General features: G+C 38.3%; 1 protein-coding gene across 6 annotated transcripts in view; it reads right to left on the bottom strand.

Moving 5' to 3' along the window:
* Positions 1-19577, bottom strand: part of LOC103183150 (sterile alpha motif domain-containing protein 12-like) — a 118940-nt gene extending 99363 nt beyond the window's left edge. For 4 of the 6 annotated variants that reach the window (XM_042333539.1, XM_007900467.2, XM_007900464.2 and 1 more), the window contains exons 1-4: positions 19331-19577; positions 17408-17562; positions 10679-10871; positions 96-236 (exon numbers count right to left, since the gene is read on the bottom strand). In XM_042333539.1, coding sequence (XP_042189473.1) covers positions 96-236; positions 10679-10871; positions 17408-17485 — 412 coding nt within the window. In that variant the 5' untranslated portion in view covers positions 17486-17562; positions 19331-19577. The other 2 variants (XM_007900465.2, XM_007900466.2) reach the window with 2 other exon arrangements.
* Positions 19578-20266: the final 689 nt, after the last annotated feature.

The following is a 20266-nucleotide window of genomic DNA, read 5'->3' as shown; positions in this document are numbered from 1 at the left end:
TGCAAGCTGTTGTAGTCATCTGCAAAAAATGACTGATGATCCAATTTACTACAAAAGAAAAATAAGTAATCATTAAACTCTCATTTTGTACGTACCTGCGAAGATGGCAGTAAGACTCCCCACATCATCTTGTATACGCAATTGTAGTATTTCCTGAAGCAAAGCTTCACATTGACTCTCTTCATGAATACCGATTCGTTTCAATTTTCCAGCAGTGAGTCTCAACAAAACCCGCCCTGTGGTAAAAAAGATTAGCACTCAGACACTGAACCTTTTTACTTGTTAAACATTTGTAAATAGTATCCTTATTTTAATGCATCTAAAATTGTAATTTCTGATTTATTTGATATACTACAAAATAATGAATAATACTCCTTGCAGTTGATGTAGCACTTTTCACTTTTGGAGGTTGTTTCAAAGCTCTTCAAAGGATTTTTTTTATTGTGAAGTGTCAATTCTGTAAATTTTGTACGTGAACACAGCAATCAATTTCCATATAGCATTGTCCCACAAACAGCCATGATACAAATTACCAATTTTACTTGGGGGATTCTTGGTCAAGATGCTGGGAGAAATTCCCTTCTAGTTTTGGATAGTGTCATGGGATGTTTAATGCCACCTCAACAGACAGACTGCATCTCCAATAATGCAGCACTCCTTAAGCACTGGGTTCGAATTGCCAGCTTAAACAGTGGTGACCTCCCTGTGGCTCTCGTAGCCCTCAAGAATTTGATTGTTCTTGTTTTTCTTGATCAAATATTTCTCAATTTATGCCAAGAATATTTATTTTGTGGGCCAACGATGAAGGTTGGCCACCGCTGGTCTAGACTGAGTTTAAAGTCCCGACGTGGGTGGTTGAGGAAATATATAGAAATTAACATACAAATATTCCAATCTAAGAAAATGACACTGCCAAGTAATTCAGATGGCAAGTCCCAAATCCTGCAATATAATCCATCCAGGCTACCCTCTGAATGTGACCTTTAGATCTCATCAAACTGCTAAATCAAACTCCTGCTAATCTTCTTTGCCTAGCTTCATGGGTTTCGCATTGCCCTTTGTTTTCATTGAGTAAATCTACCGCTGAATTCCATTGCTCACACCTTCTTAGTGACATATAAAAAGAATTAAAATTGCTGTTGTTAAGTGTAGCATTATTAGATTTAATTAGCAGCATTATCTATGATATGTGTTAATGATATGGACATGGAATAACAATTCACTAAAAGGAAGAAGTAGAGGGTATTCTTTAGTTAAACTAGGTCAAAATGTGGGGAGGTCAGATGGTGAGGTACTCTGGATCTGTCAATTCAGGTAATATATGAATATAATACAAGGAACAGTAGGAGAACCAGGACAGACCCTTGAAACATTCACTCTCCCGTCAGAATCCACAGTCAAATGGCCATTTACAAAGTTTGGTATTAGTCACGAGCCTTGACCCAGTCACAGATTTGTTAAATCTGAAATACAAATATGTATTTTTACTATACAAACACATACCTTTGAAGCTAATTATTTTCCTTCTATTTGATTCCTCTAACTAACCTGTGGAAATGAACATTTCCTGCAGTTTCAGAGATATGACTTTGTGGGCACAATTTACATTACTACTCCATTTCTGATCTTGCCTGTCTACATGAGGAAGCACCAAAACAATGGCGTTTCCCTAATGAACAACCCTCAAGACTTGATGCTAGTTTCTCTCAAAAACCTTCAGGTGGCCCAATAACAAGATTTAAGTAGAAGGACCCAATCAAGCAGAGCAGAAAAATTAGCTTCAAAAGATATGTGTTTGTATCGTAAAAAGACATATTTGTAGTTAGGATTTCCCAATACTGTGGTCAGGGCTCCTAAAAATTAAGGATATATCTTTGGGAGACAGTGAGAGTGTTCAAATCCTACCCAAAAGGATGGGACAAAGTCACCTCTATTTATAGCTTTTAAATGTTCAAAATTAAAGAAATCCGTGTAATCTCAAACCATCTCTTCATAGATAATTCAGGAATTTACCAACTAACTTTATGGTGCTATGGTGGACGATGTGGGAAAAGGAAGACTGTTGATTAGTTATGCCATTTGTTGGAGTAAACCAGAAAGAACTTCACTCTGCAGCAAAGTCATGCTACAGGCAACCAGCAATTGTCTCAAACGAGACATAATGTGGAGAATGAGTCATTTCCCCTGCATACAAATGGATTCCATTCAATGCCAAAACAAAGATTATACTGAAAAAAAATGAACTTCAAAACAGAACGTTCTCTGGTGTTCAATAGGTTGCACTCTCTGCCAAAAAGGACATGCACCATTCCATTGTAAAACAACAGGTCTTCAAAAGAATTTAGGCAAAAATGTGATCTCCTGAGATTATTTCATGAGTGCAGTACCAGAGGTGATCTACAAGAATGATAAACATAAAAAAAATTATCATGATTTCAATCAAGGACTGGGCACTAAACATGTACTATTTTCTCCTTCCCGATCTACAGCCAACTCCCAGCCACAGGGACCAAACCACCACACTTTATTACAAAAGCACAGTAGTATTGAAGTTAGAAAGGTCAACTGGTTTATTGCTGTGATTTGGGGTGCGTCCATTTCAGATCCTTTCTTAAAGCAACTCTATGAATTGCCCTTGAGCAGGAATCTATTGTGAACATACATTTAATCTTAAATACATTATCCTGTACCTTTGACAAGGAATGCACTATAAATCATAAATGCCCAATGTTTAAACTCTGGTACTCTGGTGCCACCCAGAGTTTGTGCTATTGAATAACAACAGAATCTCAGAATGAATACGATAATTGTTTCAGGTGTATTTTTGACGGACAACTTTCAGAGCATTGCAATGAGAAATAAACATAAATCTTGCATTCAAAGCATTTTACATGTGACAAGAAGGCGGGTGTCATATTAGGAGGCCTATATGTGTTTTTTTTCCCCACTAATAATATTGTATGCATTGCATTGCAGGCAATTTGGAAACATGAGTATACATTTATTGTGTAAACAGTTGAGTGTCTACTGTACGAAAAGCACTCCTCAGTTTTCATACTTGTAAAATTATATTGCGAAAAGAGATTAAAAATTGATACTCTAACTGATTTATTTGTCATAGAAAGGTTTGTGGTAGCAATGATAAATGCCTCCATGAATCATTCCATATTACACAAAGATTAGCAATTATTCAACGATACAAATTTAATTTGACCACAAGTGTGCTTTCTTTGAAATTGCTGGAATTGTTATGGTGATGGTACAACAGAACAGAAATAAAATGTTAGAAACATATAGATGAATCGTTTTTGTAATCAGAATGGATTCTGAAAGCAGAATAGATTGGAATATGTGTTTTGTTTAATTTTTAAAAAAATACCCAAATTAATTTCCAATCGAGGTATCATAACTATATTAATTTATTTATAGGTGAATAATGTGGCTGTTACCAGCCAGTTACATACACAGAAACCAAAGTACTAAAGCATTTAGACTTTTCCAACCTCAATAAAAACAAAACTTAATATTTGAAAACAACATGAATTAAACTTCCAGAAAGCTATCTTCTAGTTGCATGTGTAAGGTATAATGAGCTTACACTTTAGACCAACCAGACACCGCACATTCACCTGACCAATCTATTGCTCAGTATTTTGCTTAGACGATTTTATAATATATTTTCCTTCCATTGTGCATTGCTTCTGCTATCCCCAATTGGATATAAAATCCAAGAGCAGAATTATAGCAACATTAAAACTATCACTTTACACTGTTGCTTCTAATCCTCTGACACACTTTGATACAAATAAGACAAAGAAATCCTAAGGGTTTTGTTGAAATTAATTCATATATTGATTATTTTACTGTATTCTTGTATGTTCGATATCCCTCAATTATCAAAACTAACAAGGTATGTTCAGAGATTACTATGTTCAGAAATATTTTATTGATAACTTTGATTTGAAGATAACTTACAGTCATTTTTATATATTCAACTACTTTCAACTCAAAACTGACCCTAACTTGAAGTATTAATATAAACAAGCTCAAGTTGATTTGTGTGTTAGCCTGACTCAGTGGTAGCACTTCTCATCTCTGAGTTAGAAGGTTGTGGGTTCAAACCCCATGTTGGCACTCAGAATCACATAATCTAAGCCCCTTTATCAATTGTAAGGATTATTATTATTAACAAATGCAAGAATTGTCGATATTATTATTTTCACTACTATTATCGTCAATGTCCCTTGAGCACAAAGACAAGGTTCTTGGTCCTTATCGCTACCCAGACCTACTGTAAGGAGGATCAGGATTATGATCCACTGTGATGCCCTCCCAACAGCCAAATAGAACACCTGCCTGGTGTAAGAGACAAACTGAGAAAGAAGAACTGAAACTTCTTTTAAAAATAATTTCCAAAATGAACCAAGTGACCTTATACCACAGTGGTCAGGATATTCATGCAACAGTCATTGCATTTTAAATCTCAACAGTCCTTAGCATTTTTATATGAAAATGAAACTATTCCAAATAATGCTTGCATTTGATATAGCGCCTTATCACATCATTAAATTAGCTCGAAACAGTTCACGGGATTTACTGTAAAGTGTAGTGACTATATTTGTACATAAAATCAACCTTAACTTCCTTCTTCTATTTCAGTTTTTATTAAATCCTTGATCAGTCCATATACCACCACTCCAATTAGCTCAGGGCAGATCAAAAATTAGATTCCGTCTTAATTCCATGGACTTTGGCAGAAATACTTTCCCTCAACTTGGTTCCCACAATGAAATCGATTTGAGCAAGTGATAATCCTTTAGGTGTTCCTACATGGTTACACAAGTCACATCTGAAAATAAATGTGATGACCTATAAGCAAGAAACTTCTGAGACAACATTTTTTACTTGGAAGTACTTGTAAAAACATGTTCCAGCAATGTGCCTCAAGTCTCTCGCTCTCTTGGAATCTGAATAAAACACAACTGGATTTGATGTAGCATTTATTGGACTACACCAAACTCAACTATACTTCAATTCTACACTTCAAAATTCCTGCATTATCAAAAGATCCCTTACTAATACTCTCTCAAGCTCCGAATACTTTGTACTTCTCGCTCCCTCTACTCAGCAGGCTCTGGCCTGCTCCACATCCCCTGCCCGGCCCACCATCGGCGGTCGAGTCTTCAGCCTCTCTGCCCCCAGCCTTCAGAACTCCATCCCATAGCCCCTTCACCTTGCTCACTTCGTTGCCTCCTTCAAGGCATGTCTCAAGACCCTCCTCTCTGACCGTGCCTTTGGCCATCCTCCTTTCCTCCATCTTCCCTTAACCCTCCCGCTTGGGTCAAAATCCCTGACGGTCCAATGCCTTGGGACGTCGTCCCGACATGAAAGACTAATCTCATGAAACTAACCTATTTTGTGACACCTTGACCCTCTTCTGAGAATTCAAATACCCTTTGTGGATCTTTGAACTCACAGATATTATCAACCTCTTATTCTCAGGAACTAACATCTTTTTAAAAAAGCTAACCTTTACCCTCATACCTTTTCAAACTACAATCCGATGTTTAAATTGTCTTTTCTTGCCAAGATATTGGACTGAGCTATTGTCACACAACCTAATGCTCATCTGTCTGGAGTCCTGTAGCTCAGTGGTTAGAGCACTCGCTTTGCAAGTGAGAGACCTGAGTTTAATTCCGGGCAGGGCGAAACCTTGGGCAAGTTTCCTTACTCCACACGCCTAATAATAATCCCTCCAAAAACCAAAAACAATAATAAATTGGTCATTTTCAATCTACAACTGTTTGTGGGACATTGCTGTGCACAATTGGCTGCCGCGTTCGCCCACAAATATACAGTCAATTCACTTTACAGTATATTCTGTGAAGCGCTTTGGGACGTCCTTCTGACGTGAAACGTGCTATATCAAATGCACGGATTATCTTTATGATTATTACTCCCTGTCCAAGACCCTCACCTCAGTTAGGCTTTTGCCTCACCCGCAGAAATGACCACTCTATTCAAACTCACCACTATTTAGTTGTTGACATGAGAGGGGAGTGTTTTCCTTTTGTTGTTCCTCGGTTAATAACAATCTCAGTTAATCTCATTCTCCTCAACTGAAGTAAGCAAGGTCTGACTATTTTATGTGCTTTCTGCCTTGAGGAATTGCCTTGCTCCCATTTGCCAGCTCCTTGATGGCTGTCTGAGATTGGAAACTCACTGCACCGAAAACTACATAAACAGACAAGCATAACTGCATAACCACACAGCACAATGATTGTGTGGTGCTTTCAACAGCACCAGCGATTTATATCGTAGCACCACCTAATGAAAGCTTTGGACATTGGCTTTGAAATCAAATTGCACTTGGAATCATCTCAAATAAGTGTCACTATAAACCTGAAAGAATTAATGCTGTACAGTTGGAGTCTGTTCTGGTTACTGCAAGCAAAACAGATTTTGATAATCCCGCAAGCAAAAGTTCTATAAATTAGCACGATGACTATCAGTATCAAAGAAAATGGGTTTAACACACATTAATTTTATGACTTTAAACTTCAGTTTGTTTTCTCTGAAAACAAGCCTATTAACAAAGTTAACATAGACTTTGTAACATTATAAGTTGGGTGGTCTACGGCTTTTGAAACAGATATATTTTCCACTTAGAATCTGTCAATGGGTATTTCAACCAGAGTACGTTTTAATGATACACATTTTGAACTCACATAATACAAACAAGAATAAGATACTTATAATAGTTATGTAAAGTCTATGAAATTAAACTAATTTCAACATTCATTTGCAATTAACTTTATTCTTACCATGTTGTATCTATAGCACATGTGCTCAATTTATGTACAAGTATAGATATCAGGAATGCCACAACAGCAATGGAAATCACAATCAAGTATGGGCCACCCAAGTAGCCTATTTTTTTCAAATTCCAAAAATATATAAAAAGATGGCTTAACTTTAAATATAATGTGACTAGCATAACAAACACCTGAGCATTTGTATTGCAAAAAACACTGCTTTGAATTTTCTTGGTTTATGTTTACAGCTTTCACCCATTATTGAGGGCCAATAACACAGAACACTTCAACCATAAATTGAATAGATAATTGAATACATAACCAGTGGTTATTAGTTTTTTTAATAAATTGTTCATTTCAATTATTTTCAACACTGATTTCATCTTAAGATAAATGCTTGTAATAAAATCACCTACAGGGAGTTTCTACATTTACAAAGCTTTTCATAAAAAGTGTTTTACCACATTGTAACTGATCAACAATAACATCAACAACAACTTGCACTTACATAACGTCCACCACACAGGGTAGTGTCTCAGAGTGGTAGATCATCGTGCAATGCATTTATGCATAAAACAGCAAAACGTTGATCTAAATTTGAAAGTGGCCATGACGTTACAGTGTCATTAGGTAGGAACAAAATCCCACGTGTTCCAACATTTGGTGTTATTTTCACTTCATAAAGCTCATCAAACTTAGAAACAGAACATAAAACCTCAATTTTCCTGAAATCAAAAGGGCAGAAAGTAGTCCACAGTTTTCTGAATATCAATCTTAGTTATCACACACACAGAATACTATTTGCTGTCTATCTATAGTTGATTTTTTAATTTTATTCCTATCAACTTTAAATTCTCAGACATTTTGTGCATTTTAAAAAAACCTTTTGACTTTTGGGTGCAAACTCTAGGTTATTGGCTAACTCAATTCAATATGAATAGCAAAAAAACTAAAGCTTTTTCCTAAGTTTGTGGTTGTGATATCATGAGAAGGGAAAAATAACTTGCAATTTTTATACTACCTGATATGCTTAAAATGCTCTGCAGTAATTATCAACAAGTGCAATGTGTCAGTCTGGACCAGTTGGTAGCACTCTCACGTCTGAGTCAGAAGATTGTGGGTTTGAACCCCAAATTGGGACTTGAAACGTAAAAAGTCTATGCTTACATTCCAATGTAGTGCTGGGGATGTGCTGAATTGATGGAGGTGTCGTCCTTGGGATAAGACGGTAAAACCGAGGTCTCATCTGCCTGTTCAGATGGACAATAAAGATCCCGTGGCACTATTCGAAAAGAGGTGCATTCTCCCAGTTTCCTGGTCAACAATTCCCCAAATAAAATTGGTCATTAATCTCATGGCCATTGCAGTGCGCAAACTGGCTGCCGCATTCACCCACAACAAACACTGTCAATTACACTGTACAGTATATTCTGTCAAGCACTTTGAAATGTCCTCCTGACATGAATGGTGCTGTATCAAATGTAAGCATTACTATTACTACTATTAGTGGCTACTTTGTAGGCAAACTAAGGTCGCACAAGCAAGCATGGGGTAAAGAAGAATTTATTTGGAGGATTGTTGTCCAGGAAACAGAGAAATCCCTTTCTGTTTTCCAATACTTCTACGAGATCTTTATTATTCACTTGAAGAAGAGACTGAATTGCAGTTTTAATATCTCAACTGAAAGGTACTCCCAGTACTGCAATGACTACTATGTACAAATAAAGTCCTGACTTGTCTTAAACCACCACCTTCTGACTCAGAGGAGATGCTCCTGCTTCTTACATTAGTATTGCTAGTTTCTTGTTAACTGGGTACGTGTTGCAAGACTGGAATCTCTACACAGTGCAGTGATGTGAATAAACCAAAAACAATAATAAATTGATCATTTTCAATCCACGACTGTTTGTGGGATACTGCTGTGCGCAATTGGCTGCCGCGTTCGCCCACAAATATACAGTCAATTCACTTTACAGTGTGTTCTGTGAAGCGCTTTGGGACGTCCTCCCGACGTGAAAAGCGCTATATCAAATGCAAGGATTATTATTATTATTATTATAAAGCGTATTTAAATTTCTACACCTACACAAAGTGTGTTACTTTGCCGACCTAAACCAAATCAACTAAGATTTCTGACCAGTTCCAACTACAGGAGAACCTGTTGTAGCACTCATCTATATAACATTACCTCACTGATGAATCAGGAAGATTATAGACCCCAACTTTTGTGACGTCAAAGCTTGAAAATCCCCTTATCGCAATAATAGAGCGAGTAGAGAGGAGAGCACAAGCAATTTAGAACCTCACATGAATTGTCTGTCAACTTTCTACTCATACGCAGAGCAGTTCACTGATGTCAACCCAGAAATGCTGTCTGCTCAAATTCCTCGCTTACGGTACTAATTATAATTGCCCAACAACAGTGATATAGCCAAATGCAGCCACTGCAATTAAATTTGTGAGCAGGCAATTACAATGTTTAAAAATCTAAATTGGTAATGTCCCTGACATTTCTCTGGTCCGATGTGCAAAAGGGAAATAGGACTACATTGTGTAAACTTTAAGCGAAAGATTACTTTCTAGATAAGCATTATTATATTTATAGTAAATATTTATAGTAAATACTATTTATAGTATTATAGTAAGCATCATATGGTTTTATCCTGAATAACAGTAGCATGCGCTTTACAATTAGAAATTCAGAAAGTATTGATTAGGATCTGTGAGAAGTCACAAAAAGCAACCCCCCCCACCCCACCCAATTTCATTGCTGACGTTCATAAAGCCAGGCCTGACTAGGTCTTGAAATGAGACGTTTGACTGCCGGTTAGTGAAATTATCTTTTTACTAAACAGAAATCTCACAGTAAGCCGTGATCCTGCCAACTGCCAGCCGAACACTTTGATCTGCAAGTTTTATTTGTGACCCAAGGGTCAATCTCTAGAACAGAGATTGTGGCCCGTTAGTGGCCTGTAGAGCTGTCAAGAAGCAGCCTCCAAAACATTCGCACTAGTTTAGGTAAGTTCATAATAATAATCCTTGCATTTGATATAGCACTTTTCACATCTTTCAGACCTCAAAGGGCTTCACAGAATATGCTGTAAAGTGAACTGACTATATATTTTGTGGGCGAAACGCGGCAGCCAATTGCGCACAGCAGTATACCACAAACAGTCGTGGATTGAGTGACCAAGTTATTATTGTTTTTTTTCTTGAGGGATTATTATCAGGCTTGTGGAGTAAGGAAACTTGTCCAAGGTTTCACCCTGTCAGGAATCAAACCCAGGTCTCGAGCTTGCGAGGCAAGTGCTCTATCCACTGAGCTACAGGACTCCTGTATATGGCATAAATCAAGAAATATTCAATCAAGAAAATTTATTTTGTTGGCCGACCATAAAGGTTGGCCACCACTGCTCTAGAACATTCGCATGATTTCTGACCAAAGCAAATTTCCACATTTAAAATTGCACTTAAAATCCCAGTCTAAATTGTTTTTCCATTTTTATTATACTTCAGATAATTCAGATAATAGCAAAATCTAAATTTAAATACAATTCTAAATTATACCGGTAAAATGGCTTCTGACATCCTCTCCCAGAGTCGAAATTGCTAAGCAGGAACTGCAGGTGGCAGTATGCAACATTTTCAGTCAGCTTTGACATCAGGTAGAGGGGTAGGTCAAACATATTTTAACCTAATTTCTTAATTAAGGAACTGAATGCATTTAGGAACACGACAATGTTGACTCCATAGTGTATTACAAGCTAAATGTTACTCGGCAGATTCAATCTTGCACAATTCTGTACATTTTAGCAGCACTACATACTGAGTATATTATCTTACTAAGTACACTAAACTCTTACCTGAGATTGCATGTTTGGAAACTGCTTCAACAAACAAAGGGTAATGCCTTGGATACTGATTTCTTATCCACTCGCACACTTCTTCCTCTGTCCACAAGGACACTGGTTTAATATGCTTTGATACTGCTTTCACCACTCGAATCTTGCATTCTTCCAATCTGAGTTGATCCCCAAGGGAAGTCTGAGGTAGAATCTAAGTGCAAAACCAAAAAAATGAGAATATCTCTGCAGCTTTCTGCTGTACTTTGAAAAAAATGTTTTTGAGGGATAAAAATATTCAGTTATTGTTTAACAATAATTGTAATCCTGGAGCTCAGTGGTTGGAGAACTCGCCTCGCAAGTGAGAGACCTGGGTTTGATTCCAAGAAGGGCGAAATGTTAGGCAAGTTTCCTTACTCATACGCCTAGCAGTGAGTAGGAACCCGGTGTTAGTCGATTGGCGGATCACTTTTCCGGGGGTAATAATTCCTTCAAAAAAAAACAATAAATTGGTCCGACCTCCGAAGGTAGAGTCAATTCACTTTACAGTATATTCTGTGAAGCGCTTTGAGGCATCTCAAAGATATTCTAAAGCGCTATATCAAATGCAAGAATTTTAACAACAGCTTGCATTTATACTGCAACTTAAATGTAAAATAAACATCTAAAGGTAATTTACAAAATATTTCGGGGGTCAGCCGGGCGTCTGACACATGCAAAACTCATCACCACGCTTAAGAATATCCAAACCAAATGGAGTTCTATGCATACCGCCCACCTATACATATAAATAAAGCATTGGATTGAAATCGATTGCATACTGGCAATCCTGCTGAAGTAATTCTGGAGAGTATTAGGTGCAAGTTTGCAAAAGTCAAGGCTTGGGGACGTCAGAATGTGCATTGAGCTACACCTGGAGTCTAACCAGCTGAAATCTCATAACTTGCCATTGAGAGCACTGCCGACCAAGCTTTCCCACTGCTTGTCCAGGTAGGACCACCCAGACCAGCAATGGGAAAGCTTGGTAGGCACTATTAAGGCTTTGGCTTGCAGGCTTGAGTGGTAAGAATCCCTGCACTCAATGACTCATCTGCTCAATCAAATCCTTCCGATGGGTCAGGCTGACTGTGCTGTCATCAGTAGTGCCCTGGAATATTGCGGACCCAACTGGCTCAGGAACCAGACTACCGAGACCTTCACAGAGGGCTGGCTCGATTACGACATTTTGTTGCCAACATCACCTTAGAGCCTGTTCAGCTCCAAAGAGACCATACTTCACTCCATCTTTGAGACGTCTCAAAATGCTTCACAAAATATACTGTAAAGTGAATTGACTGTATATTTTTGTGGGCGAAACACACAGCCAATTACCATAGCAGCGTCCCACAAATAGTCGTCGATTGAGTGACCAATTACTTATTATTTTTTTTAAAGGAATTATTACCTAACCAGCGATCCGGCAATCGGCTAACAACTGGGTTTCTATTTACTGCTAGGTAAACAGAGATGTTTGGAGTAAGGAAACTTGCCCAAAGTTTCACACTTCCAGGGAGTCAAACCCGGGTCCTCTACTTGCGAGGCGAGTGCTCTAATCACTAAGCTACAGGACTGTTACTTATACATCAATCTCTTCACTTAATTGCCAAGGAATTGGCATAATCCTCACGACATCTACCCCTTTGGTCCCCAACTCCTGAATTCAACCCGAATACAACTGCAATTGTAATGATACTCTCACTTATGTCATCATGACATAAGGAGGTTGCCCAGGCCTTAGAAGCAGAGGAGACCAACACAGATGTTCCCCAGTGTTAGAGGAATGAGCTATTAGCAACGATGAGATAAGTTAGGGCTCTTCAATCTTGAAAGAAGATGTCTCAGAAGGACTATCCAGGGCTTTGGGACATCTTCTGAGGGTGAAAGGTGATAAATAAATCCAATTTGTTGCTTCTGTTGTTTGTTATTGAGTTACTGACTCTTGCCAAAAAGTGGTAAAACTAAACAGCATGACAATATACTTTGTGAACAGGAGAATTGAAGAATCCAATTTCTGAATAGTTTAAAGAGGCTGTGCTCCCCATTGTCACTGACTCCTCCTCACCTAGTAAATTATTTGTGCTGAACTTAATTATAGGTGAAGGACAACAAATGCAGAATACTCCCTTTCTGTCACACAAACTGTCAAATCATAGAATCCTACAGCACAAAAGGAGGCCATTCAGCCCATCGTGCTATTGTCAGCTTTTTGGAAGTGCTATCCAACTCATCCCAAATATCCAAACATTTTAAATGGAGAGAAAACTAAAAAAAATATAAAAAATGTATAGGATTCTAAGAATAAAATAAACACGGATTTTTAAAATCCATTATAACCTCTCCCCCACCCCACTGAAACATTAAAAGTTGTTGAGGAATCTCAATATAATTCCCATCAACCTGTAACAACTCTATTTGGGAGTTCACCAAAGTTGCCATTGGTTGGGGAAATTAATTTCAGCGATGCGGAGGGAATTCCCATTTGGTCGACCAGTTCTTTATTAAAATAATCCAGGTATAAAATATAGCAACTTGGATTCCAATAACTGCTCTGACTTAACTTAACCATTAAGGAGCATTCTTATAATTTTCGTGTTAATAAAGTGTGTGATTATGGGGGGGGAGGAAAAATTTACACAAAAATCCTCAAGTAAATTCAGTGAAAAAATCTGTGATATTTATGCAATTAATTTCTCAAATGATCTTGGTTCGCTTACAAAATATGAGAAATATATACTGTGGAATAGCCTCTCCCACCATCACGTGTAGACATAAAAATGACAAAAATAGGGCATCCAGGGAGGCAGGGAGATGAAGAGGTAAGCTCCAAGGGGACATTGTTGGCAACAGAATGTCAGAATTGAGCCAACCATCTATCTTGCTAGTCTGGTTCCTGAGCCAGGCAGGTCCACAGTACTCCAGGGCAATGCTGAAGGAAGCCCAGCTCATTGGCAGAACTTAGAGAGGCAGACAAGTTACTGAAGACAGGGATACTTCCCATTCAGCTCTATTAATCCAGCAAGCCAAAGCCCTATGGGTAGGGGCCTGGACAAGCAGCACAAACCTTGCCAGACAATGTCAAGATATGCCGTTTTAGCTGGTTAGACTCCAGCAGTACCTCAACACACGCTCTGGGGTTCTCAAGCCTTGGCTCTTGCCAATCTGTTCCTAATACTCTCCAGAATTAATAATTAGGGAGAAAGCGTGCAAGGGCTTTGCGTGCAGCAGACATCTGGCTGACCAAAAATAGAGTGAGGTATAGAGTATACAAAGTATATCCATTTTAAAAAGTAACCCAATGTAGAGGAAACATATGGCTCTTGATTTAAAATTGAACTCCATCACAATTTTTAAACAATTTCTCCTTCTCCTAATTTTGGAAAATAAAACCGTTCATCCTGCATTTCCTTTTATCAGAGAAGGCAGGTAAATAAGTTTGTATATTATAGCCGACTTTGCATTAAAATTTGTCAATCATTTCATGGTTGTTATTAGGATATTGCTGTGTGCAACTGGGCTGCCATGTTCACCTACAAGTACAGTCACTCCATTTCACAGTAAATCCTGTGAAGTGCTTTGAGACATCCGACAGACATGAAATGTGCTATACAGAATGCAAGAATTATTATTGTTGCTCAACTCTACAGAAGTCTGCAAATAAATTCTTAAGAGAAGCCCAGGACTGACCTGACCTTCAGCCTTGTGTGAATGTTCTTAAGCTCTACTCAGAAGCAATCCCGATGATTTCACCAAGATTAGAAATTCGTATGTAAAACACCTGCCTCCTACATGGCAGTTCAAGATCCTGGTCCTCACCTTCAAAGCCCTCCATGGTCTTGCTCCCCTCTACCTCTGCGACCTCCTAAACCCCTACCACTCAGCGGGCTCTGGCTTGCTTCACGTCCCCTGCCTCGCCCATCCCACCATTGGTGGCCTTCTGCCGCTCTGCCCCCACCCTCTGGAACTCCAGCCTGCAGTCCCTCTGCCTTGCCCCCTCTCTTGCCACCTTCAAGGCGCATCTCAAGATCCTCCTCTTCGACCATGCTTTCGATCTCCCTGCTTCCCCCCCGCCGTCCACCCTCCCCAATCCTGACCCCCAGCTCTGGTCCGAAACTCTTGACTGTCCAGCGCCTTGGGACGTCCTCCTGATGTGAAAGGCGCTATACAAATTTTGTTGTTGTTGTTGTACTGTAATATAATTCCCCTTCACTTCTAGCACAGCAAGGAAATAAAAATAAAAAAGTTACCGATTGCAATTTACAGAATTCTTTATTCCAAAAAACAAACATCACTAAAAGTGATTTAAAAAAAGTTATTAACCTAAAAAGTATCTTAAATAATTGCACATATAACAAGCTATATGCAATTAGTTCTTTGGATGGCTGGGAGGCAGGAGGCCTCAACTCTTACCAAAGCAGTCTATAGAGAGACAACTATTTGGGGAGGATAAGTTTGCAGGGCTATGGGGAGAGAGTGGGATTGATTTCAATAGCGTTTTTAAAAAAAACAGCACAGACACGATGGACTGAATGGCCTCCTTCTGTGCTGTATAATTCATAGAATTATATACCTGTGCACTAGTGATTCATAGAATAACAATTCTATGAATCCAGAAAAAAATATTCACATTGCAGTTTAAACAGACATAAATCAGTAAAATAAGTGAAAATTGCTCAAGGAATAACTACCAAATTAAAGGCTTACTTCATCTTACAGTTTTCTATACATAATTAAAAACTTGTTAACTTTATAAATCGTTTGGATTTTCATCAAACCAAGCAAAGCCAATCATATCTTAAACTGAAATCAGTTCACTCCAATCCTGTAGATTATAGGCAACATTGTTTGGTATCTATTAACATTGTTTGGTATTTTATTTCATGTAATCAAAAGTTTTCAATATAATGTGCATAAATCACACCCAAACCAAAGCTCAAGATCAGTTGGTAATAAACAAACAATAGAAAGTAATGAAAATAATCTTGAAAAAGAAAACTAGAAACATAATCTAAAACCTACTTGACCTAAATAATCCTTGAATTTGATATAGTGCCTACAACACTGCAACATTACTTATCGATTTCACAGGCAGTTACTCTCAATAATAAAATTACAACCATCCTTGCATTTCAAGTCAAGAAGACAACTCAAAGTACTTCACAGGATTTACTTAAAGTGTATTATCTTTTAAATAAAGTATAATGAATTAATATTATGGGCAAACTACTTTCATTTGCCTGCTGACAACTCCTTATATCTGTGCACTCGTGATGAGTCAATATGCGCACAGCAATGTCTCACATGAAGTCAAATGTAGTGCAGTGTTGTCAAGTTTATACAAGCAAATATATAATTAAAACAGGCTGTTCAGACCATCAAGCCACTCATTCAGTCCATTAAACCTACCCTAGCATAAAACTAACGTAACATAGACCTAACCACTACCTCCTGGAGAACATTTTTCATATATAAATGCTGCTGGATTGTAAATGATAAAGCAAAAAACATTAGTATACTGATTTTAATAGTCCTTAAATAGCACATGAAGCCTTGGTATAACATAGTAATTGGGATCCAAAAAATCCCTATCCATTCTATAGAGAGGTGCGATGGGTATATTGGAATATTGGCTCTGTGCCCGCCTGGCGCCCGCACTAAAAAAAATCACCAGCTTACAGGTTATCAAGTCATTGTTGAGATTTCCTGTTTGCTTCACACATGAAAGACAGACAGAGATATTTGTAGAGATCACCAGGAGGCATTATTTTAGCTGTAAAGTTACCCAGCACATGGAAGTAAGCGGGCAAACACACACATGCGAGTGAATCATTACTGAATGTGTGTGGTATAACAGTGTTGCACTGTAGGTAACTCCAGTGAATGTTCCAGCATCTATTGGGTTGTGAAAAATCACTGCCTCCTGTATCTAGCATTAAATGTTACATAATAAAACATGCCTTTTAACTTAAGAAGAAATTAACTTAACCGTTATTCAAAATCATACATATAAGAAACAATCTCCAGATGATAAATCTTTACATTTTACAGTGGTTGTTGCGGTTTAGGAATAAAAAGGAACTTACACAGATGTACAAAGTATTTCTTAAAATAGAGGAAATAAGAACATATGAAAGTACAGTTTATGCAAGAAATTTTACAACGAAATAGTACTGCAGGGGGAAAAAAAATGATAATCCTTATATTTGATTTAGTAGCTTTTACGCCAGAAGGATTTCTCAAGGCAAACCAGCAGCTATTTTGCACCCAGCAATGTCCCACAAACAGCCGTGACATTAATGAGCAATTTTATCAGAAAAATTGCTGACCTGCACACTGGGAGAAACTCTTTTCTCTTTACAAATAGTGCCATTGGGATCGTTAACGTTCACCTGAGCAGGCAGGCGAGACCACAGATTTCTATCTCATTTGAAACACAGTACCCTCAGCACTGCATTGAGTGCCAGCCTAAACTATATGAGTTCAAAGTCTCAAGGTGAGTCTTGAACCTACAACTCTGACTAGGAATTGCTGATGAGTCATGATTAGAAAAAGATATTTCAACTACTGTATATACTGTATTAATAATAATAATAGTTGTATATACTGTCAGAAAGGCCAAATACTTTCTCTGTATCCTCAATTACAATTCGGTTAGAGTATTTCCTTTTTCAACAGAAAAAAATTCCACGTTGTTAATGTCAAGTTGTTACTAACCTGTAGTTGTTCAGGATGGTGCAGCAGTTTTGACTGACATGATGGAAAATGTGGCTCTGACACATCTTTGTTGTCCATCGCTGTGATAATATACCGTATGCAGTCTTTAAAATGGTATAATGTAGTACTCAGTTCAGTGGTAAAGACTGAATGGCCTAGTTAGGAAAACAAACAAGAACTTATCTCCGGTATACTATATTTCCAGGGGCCGACTTCAAAATGTAATTTTTCTGTAAAAATGACAGTTTTAAGCTAAGTAAAAGTTGAACATCAAGTTGTAAATAAATAAAAGCGACCTATTACATCTCTCTAGCCATACTGCAAACTGATAAAAACAAATGCTGTGACAAAATAAGGCCAACAATTTTACAAACAAAATTATGTTGACCTAGCCATGTAACTTCTTTTCCTCTCCATCTAATTAATTTTACAGTGTAGTAAGCACTTTTATATGATTTTCCTTTAAAGGGAAATGGTATTGCAGCACAATGCTTGTCCTGCTAGGTCCCCTCTACCATTGAAAAGATGTGCTTTATAGGATTCAGGACACATTAACAACTACATCGAAGTCACATGAATGATCTAGATTACTGCAGATATATCTGGCATCTTTGGAGTCACAATTTACCACAGATTTTTTTCCACTTACATTCGCTCTGATTTTGTTTCAGATTTTTAAAAAAATTTTACTCTAACTTAATGAGATCACTCATCCTCATAATTCTTGTCATCTTACGTTACAGATTTCCTCCATCTGTTCCTCTTCGACTCATTATAATTTTCTCTCCAGATACCAAATTACTTTCCTTCAGTCACTACCACAACATTGTGAGAATAAATAGTAAAATTAACTGTTTTTCTTCAGAGCAAACATCAGCCTGTGTTGCGAAACTGGAAATCTCCAATTATCCATCGCACAAAAAAGTCAATTTCTCTGACTTTAGTTTCAAAATAATTATTCTAACTCATTTCCAGTGGAGGAAAAACATCACAATTATCTATACAGTAAAGTTTTTAAAGTCAATTTAACATCCATTTACATAACATTGGGAGAGGAGGTAAAGCCTATTGCATTCATCTCCTTTTATCCAATTGCAAATAGAATTAACACCACACTGAAATAATAATAATCCTTGCAGTTGATATAGCCCTTATCAAATCGTTGAGATGTCTCAAAGCACTTCACAGAATAGACTGTGAAGTGGATTGTGCAGATATTTTTGCTCCTCAACAGCAACAGTAAACTGAAACTCTGTCAACAGTGACGAGTGGTAAGAGAGCCTACATTTAATATTTAAAACAACTCGAAAATATTACAACAGAACTATTGTTAAAAAAAACACATGAAACATTATGAGCTTTCTGAATGCGCACTTGAATGAAACTTCCAAATCAAAAAGAATCCAAAGGTTAATTAAAAGTTACTCACTAGTTGGGCCTCCAGAGTCAAATTACAGTCTCATTCCCCAACTCCTCTTTATGCGCTCACACTCAAAAGTTCATGGGGAGGGGAGAAAAGGCCTCCAAAACTCAAATTCGCTTTGCTAAGACTTTCCAAGCAAACTCATTGCCTGTTCTGTCTAAAATGCTCACTTCAAACCATGTTGTCGCTTTGAGCTCTGCTGTAGCTTCTTAGTCCATTAGCTGCTGAGTGAGTGGAGGAGGGGGGAAACCATAAGCATTGCTCTCAAGAGGCTCAGAGCCCTGCAAACCGTCTGGTGAGAGCACTATATATATATACCTTTAGGGACACTTCCGTAAACCTTCCCAATAGATTCAACTGGTGGTTGTTCCAAATAAAGGGAACACGACACAAGATAGATAGATAGATAGATAGGAGGAGGAGGAGGAGAAGGAGAAGCAGCTCAACGCAGTGCGTTTGCAAGAGCTCAGTTGCAGGCGACCTCGGTTTGTGGCAGTTACCTGGAATCCATCCAAACTTCTCCTCCTCTTCCACTTTTAACCCCACAGCGGCAGAGGAGGGAGGGCTTCGGCCACTCGGTGTCCAGGTGCCGCTCAGAGCGGCCAACAGCAGCCCATCCCACAGGCTGTGGCTCCTCAGGTAGAGGTACTCGCTGCCCACTGTCCGGGCAGAGCGCACCCCCCACTCTGCCGGGGACCGACTTCAGTCGAGTGACTTAAGGCTACAGGTAATTGCGCAACCAAGTCCCGCACTGCCTGTGCGAGTACGGAGTCTGCAGAGCAAAGTCTGCAAAACCTGCAGTTGTGCGCTCCAACACGCAACCTGGTTTGTTTTTTTTTTTTTTTTTTGCAGTCTGCAAAAGTACAGTCCATTCGAAAAGGGAAAGGGGTCTTCCTGCTCCCAGTGTTGCCCAGACTTGGCGATCGACCTTCTCGGCTGTTTGTGGGGGTGTTCTGTGAAGCGCTTTGGGACGTCCTCCCGACGTGAAAAGCGCTATATCAAATGCAAGGATTATTATTATTATTATTATTATTGCTGTGTGCAAATTGGCTTCTGCGTTCTCCTCCAAGTCATTTTACAGTACATTTTACCGCAAAGCGCTTTGAGAAATCTTGACCTGATGAGCTATTATGTCAAATGTATGGATTGTTATTGAAGCGGATCGGCCAAAGTCACTCTTAAGAAGTGGTAAGCGTTTGCCACCAATGCCGACAAATATACAGTTGCTAACGTGGCTTGGCTTTCCTTTAAGTGGTTTGAAAGTCTTCCACCTCATAGGCGTTATACCAAATACGAGGGCTATCAATTGTTTTAATTTATCTTGTTGTGTTTTCACTTTTCATCCACAAATACACAGTCAATCCACTTTATAATATATTCTGTGAAGTGCTTCGAGACGTCTCAACCATGTGATAAGACGCAATATGAAATGCAAG

This window comes from Callorhinchus milii, unplaced genomic scaffold (assembly GCF_018977255.1).
Source record: "Callorhinchus milii isolate IMCB2004 unplaced genomic scaffold, IMCB_Cmil_1.0 Scaffold3, whole genome shotgun sequence".
Taxonomy (NCBI): domain Eukaryota; kingdom Metazoa; phylum Chordata; class Chondrichthyes; order Chimaeriformes; family Callorhinchidae; genus Callorhinchus; species Callorhinchus milii.
This window is presented reverse-complemented; position numbering and strand designations above follow the sequence as displayed.